This window comes from Bison bison, unplaced genomic scaffold, assembly GCF_000754665.1.
Source record: "Bison bison bison isolate TAMUID 2011002044 unplaced genomic scaffold, Bison_UMD1.0 scf7180017864280, whole genome shotgun sequence".
NCBI classification, from domain to species: Eukaryota; Metazoa; Chordata; class Mammalia; order Artiodactyla; family Bovidae; genus Bison; species Bison bison.
In genome coordinates this window covers 6,332,002-6,337,134 of record NW_011494852.1, presented here as the reverse complement: position 1 = coordinate 6,337,134, position 5,133 = coordinate 6,332,002, and the positions used below count along the sequence as shown (strand labels likewise).

Sequence of the window (5,133 nt, the reverse complement as noted above, 5' to 3'; positions counted from 1 at the left end):
GGCCCCACCTGGCATCCAGGGAGCGTGCCAGGATGTGAAGACAGTTGACCACAGCTGGGGCATCCGTGCCTGGGGGAGGAAGGTGGGCCTGGGTGAAGGAAGGGTAATGACGACAGCACCTCCCTCTTCACCCACCCCAACTCATCTCTCTCCACCCACCCCACCCCCACTCCGTAGGCCCCTGTCCTTTCCTCATCCTGTGACCCCTTGCCGATCCCTCCCCCACCCCAGCCCTGACCTCTGGGCCATCGCTGTCTGGTGAGGAGTCTGGGCACTCCTGGGTGGCAGGGCCCAGGACTCTCCCAGCCACTGTCCCATTCCCAGGACTACCCACTCCATGTCCAAGTCCAGAGGAAGAACAGTGAAGGTTGTTCAGATTAAGGCATGAACCTGGGCCATATCTCTTCAGGGTGAGGTTGTGAAGAGGCGAAGAGAGGGAAGACTTGGGAGAAGGGCTTGGGGAGCAGACCTACTCACCAAAGAGAGAGACTCGGTGACGGACAAGAGCCGCAAGCTTGCAGAAGAGGCTGAAGAAAGAGAAAGGAACAGGACAGGGGAAACGGGGAGCGAGGACAGCGAGGGGACACAATCAGAGGAGGAGAGACAGGGAAGACAGGGAGAGAGGGACAGAGCCAGGAGGAGAAAGGATGATGGGGGAGAAAATGAAGGAGACAGAGGGAGGGGGAGGGGCAGAGAGATGAACCAGCTAGAGAGTCTCAAGCAGTAACTGGGACGCTGGGGATGGGGAGGCCGATCTGCCTTTCTAATAGGATGACTGACTCATCCCAGTCGGCCTGAAAGTCCCGTATCCTGGGGGGCACACCAGGACAGCTTGTCACCCTAGCCCTTCAGTCACCTCTGCAGGTAGACTGATCAGTGCCCAGCACCCAGGACAGAGCCTTTAAAGTCCAAGGTTGGGAGAAAAGGACCCAGGATTACAACGCCATGAGGTCAGGGGTCTGAGTCAGAAGTCCTGGTGGGGGCGGGGGGCGCACCTGGTGATCATTTCCTTCTCCTTGTTGGAGGCGTGGCCACCACTGCCCAGCACTTTGGCCGGGGTGGACAGGAAATAGAGGCAGTGGTTGGTGAAGTACTGGTTGATCAAAGGGAGCAGGATCTGGGGGCATGGGGAAGAGATAAAGGGGATTGGGTGTAGGGCGAGGAAAGCCCACCAGTCCCCAGCCTCCTTCAGCTTCTGTGGCCACCTCTCACCTTGGCAAAGAATTTAATCTCCTGTTCGTGAGGGGACTTTTCCACTCGTCCACTGCTGACCACGGCCTCTGGTGGGGGAAGGCAAATAGCGGTCATGGTGGCTTCAAGTCTAGGGAAATCAGGGTTTTCTGATGGGGCAGACTGAGGGTATGACAGCAGATAAGCTCCTGGTATGAAGTCACTGCTGTCGGCTTTGAGGCAAACCTCTCTTCCCTGTTTTCATCTGATCCCAACTCCTTGATCAATCCCTTCCTGATGCTGAAAATGGAGAGAAGGACAAACTGGAATGGGGTAAGGCCATTCCCCCTCCTCACCTGGCACTGAGTAAATATGAAATGAATAAATAAAAAAAGAAGTCAGTGTAGACAGGAAGAAAAGAATTTGTGATAGGTGAGGAGGGGAAATTTTAAAAGCTAAATTTAGCCTTTTTTTGGCTGCAGTGCATGGCATGTGGCATCTTAGTTCCCTGACCAGGATTAAACTCGTGCCCCCTGCACTGGAAGCATGGTCTTAACCACTAGACTGCCAGGGAAGTCCCCTAGATTTAACTTTAAGGTGGAAATCTGTTTCAATCATCATCATCATAGTAATAATAATAATTCATATTATTAAAATAATACTACTAAAATAATAATAAAATAAGGCTTAATTACTAAACACTTGCTATGTCTCTGACACCGTGAGAAAAGTCCTCGTAAAATCTCCTCCCAACATGGGAGGCCTGGCTGGTCCTTCGTCCCCATTTTACAGATGAGGAAATTGAGGTGCAACAGCTTACTTCAGGTCACTTAGCAAATAAGGGACAGAACCACTGCTGGTTATAGTGAACAGAATCCCGGTTTCACAGATGAGGAAACTGAGGTTCAGGAGGAAAGGGAGTATCCAGGAGGGTGTGCAGCACAGGGGTCCCACTCGCATGGGATTTGGGGTGAGATGTGTGAGTGAATCCTGCTGGGCCTTTCACTTAGCTGAAGGGAATTTGGGGGTTCCAGGGTGGCTCTCTGGGGGAAGCCTGGATTACAGGGTCCCCACTTGTGACTCTTAGTGACATATAAGAGGCATCTGCAAGACATCTTAACAGCCTCAGCCTTCAAACTAGGCCCAGAATCTCCCAGTTCTAATTCTGTTTTGCTCCTGACCCCCCACAGGCAGTCAGAGGGAGCCTGTGAACACCCAAGGCAGACCAGGGTCCTCTCCTGCTTAGACTGCCCACAGGGCACCATCTCACTCAGAGTAACAAGCCACAGTCCTCACCATGGTGTAAAGCCTGGTTTGATCTGTCACCTTTCTGACCCCATTTCCTCTCATTCTCCCCACCACCCTACCCACCCCACTCTGCTTCAGCCACACAGACCTCCTAATACATCTGCAGCCTCTGCACGGGCTGATCCTCTGCCTGATTTACTCTCCCCAGATGACCAAGTAGCGCTCTCCCTAGTTTCCTGGAATATTCTATTTACAACTGGCCCACACTCCCAGCCCTCTTTAGCTGGCTCTAGTGTATTCCTCTCCCCATAACACTAATCACTTTCTAACACACTAAGTGATCACGTTATTTCCAACGTTAATTGTCTGAATCCACCGCGGGAATGTATCCACCACCGGAATGTAAATTGCCAAAGGACAGGGATCTTTATCTTGTTCATCGTCCTATTCTAAATCCCTAGAACAAAGTCTAGCTCAATGACTAAATGGGGAGGGCGCGGGGGCGGGGACAGAAATGCATGAACTGGGTCCCTAGATGAAACTGCAGCTAAGGCGGACGCGAGGAGGGAATTCTTCGTACCCAGGTGAGCGATGAACTCTTGAGAAATGTCCATCCAGCGCAGCAACTGCTGCAGGAAGCCGAAGGCGAACCGTTTCTCAATGGAAGACGTGTCCAGTTCCATGTCCTTAAGACCTCTGCGTGCAGGCGGAGCGAGGGGTCAGCTCAGACCCAGATCACCGGTATTTCCCGCCTCTTTGCAGTTTCCCCTGGACTCCTCCAGGAACCACCTTCGTTTTCCAGGCCCCACTCTTCTTAGACTCCTCCCCTCTGGCCCCGCCTCCGCCCACAGGCCACACCCCTCTGATCCCGCCCCAGCCCCACCCTATCAGTTTCCTCTCTCTGGCTCCGCCTCCGCTACTTCGGATTCGCCTCTCCCAGCTTATGCTGGGGTTCCGCGCGTGATCCCTACCGCTCCCCGACCCGGCTTCCAGCCCTCTTGCCTGGTGACCGCGTAGCCGTTCATCTGCAGGAACTTCAACAGCTCCTGGGCCTTCTCCCGATCTCGTGCCTTCTCCTTGGCCGTGAGCGTGTCGTAGGGAACCAGCAAGGGATGGGTCCCACCACCTGGGAGAGCGAAGACCAGAAATTAGGGGCGTTGGTAGGAGGGGGAACCCAGATCTCTCATTGACGTGGTTCCTGAAGTTGAAAGTGTGCATAATTATAGGAATATAGACAGAGATAAGCATAACCTAACATTGCTTTCAGATGCTCCCCACATCCTCCCCACAGCTCTACAGGAGTAAACGCTCACTGTAGAGACACAGAAAAGCTGGCTTAAAACTCAACATTCGAAAAACTCAGATCATGGTATCCGATCCCATCATTTCATGGCAAATAGATGGGGAAACAATGGAAACAGTGACAGACTTTATTTTCTTGGGCTCCAAAATCACTGCAGATGGTGACTGCAGCCATGAAATTAAAATACGCTTGCTCCTTGGAAGAAAAGCTATGACAACCTAGACAGCATATTAAAAAGCAGAGACATTACTTTGCCAACAAAGGTCCATCTAGTCAAAGCTGTGGTTTTTCCAGTAGTCATGTATGGATGTGGGAGTTAGACCATAAAGAAGGCCGACTGCTGCTGCTGCTGCTAAGTCGCTTCAGTCGTGTCTGACTCTGTGCGACCCCATAGACGGCAGCCCATCAGGCTCCCCCATCCCTGGGATTCTCTAGGCATGAATACTGGAGTGGGTTGCCATTTCCTTCTCCAGTGCATGAAAGTGAAAAGTCAAAGTGAAGTTGCTCAGTCGTGTCCGACTCTTAGCAACCCCATGGACTGAAGCCTACCAGGCTCCTCCGTCCATGGGATTTTCCAGGCAAGAGTACTGCACTGAATAATTGATGCTTTTGAACTGTGGTGTTGGAGAAGCCTCTTGAGAGTCCCTTGGACTGCAAGGAGATCCAACCAGTCCATCCTAAAAGAAATCAGTCCTGAATATTCATTGAAAGGACTGATGCTGAAGCTGGAACTCCAGTACTGATGTGATGGCCACCTGATGTGAAGAACTGACCCATTGGAAAAGACCCCTATACTGGGAAAGGTTGAAGGAAAGAGGAGAAGGGGACCACAGAGGATGAGATGGTTGGATGGCATCACCAACTCGATGGACATGAGTTTGAGCAAGCTCTGGGAGTTGGTAATGGATAGAGAAGCCTGGTGTGCTGCAGTCCATGGGATCGCAAAGAGTTGGATACGACTGAGCGACTGAACTGAACTGAGAGACACAGAAAGGAAGGTTCAATGGGGTGAAAGTAATCGTTCAAAGTCTTGCAACTCTAACCCAGGCCCTTAGGACTCCGGAGCCTGTGACTAGGGAACTGCGGAGAAGGGGAGTCTGTGCGGGAATGGGGTGGGCGCCCTCACCCTTGGCTTCCAGCTCCTGCTTCTTTTTGCGCCCCCATGTGTTGTGGTAATTTTCCGCCAGTTGTTCCGCCATGGCCTAGGAGTGGATGCAAAGGGGTCAAGGCCCATACTCAGAGGATGTTCTCCTCTCACCACAGACACCTCCATGTTCCCAAATAAAGGGCCAGAAGACTCACTTGCAGCTCCCGAGACAGGGTAACTCCACTGAGATCGGGGGGTTGTGGGTTGTAGCCTTCCCTTGCATCATAGGTCTGGGGTGACAGGGGAGGGCAGGGGGGGGGGGAGG

At 52.4% G+C, this 5,133-nt stretch overlaps 1 protein-coding gene across 1 annotated transcript in view; it reads right to left on the bottom strand.

Annotated features, from left to right (window-relative positions):
• RYR1 (ryanodine receptor 1 (skeletal)) overlaps positions 1-5,133 on the bottom strand; it is a 130,714-nt gene that overhangs the window by 62,455 nt on the left and 63,126 nt on the right. Inside the window, 8 exon segments of the mRNA XM_010849313.1 lie at positions 9-69; positions 478-527; positions 996-1,117; positions 1,213-1,280; positions 2,999-3,114; positions 3,421-3,544; positions 4,848-4,923; positions 5,024-5,098. Of these exon segments, the coding sequence (XP_010847615.1) occupies positions 9-69; positions 478-527; positions 996-1,117; positions 1,213-1,280; positions 2,999-3,114; positions 3,421-3,544; positions 4,848-4,923; positions 5,024-5,098 (692 nt within the window).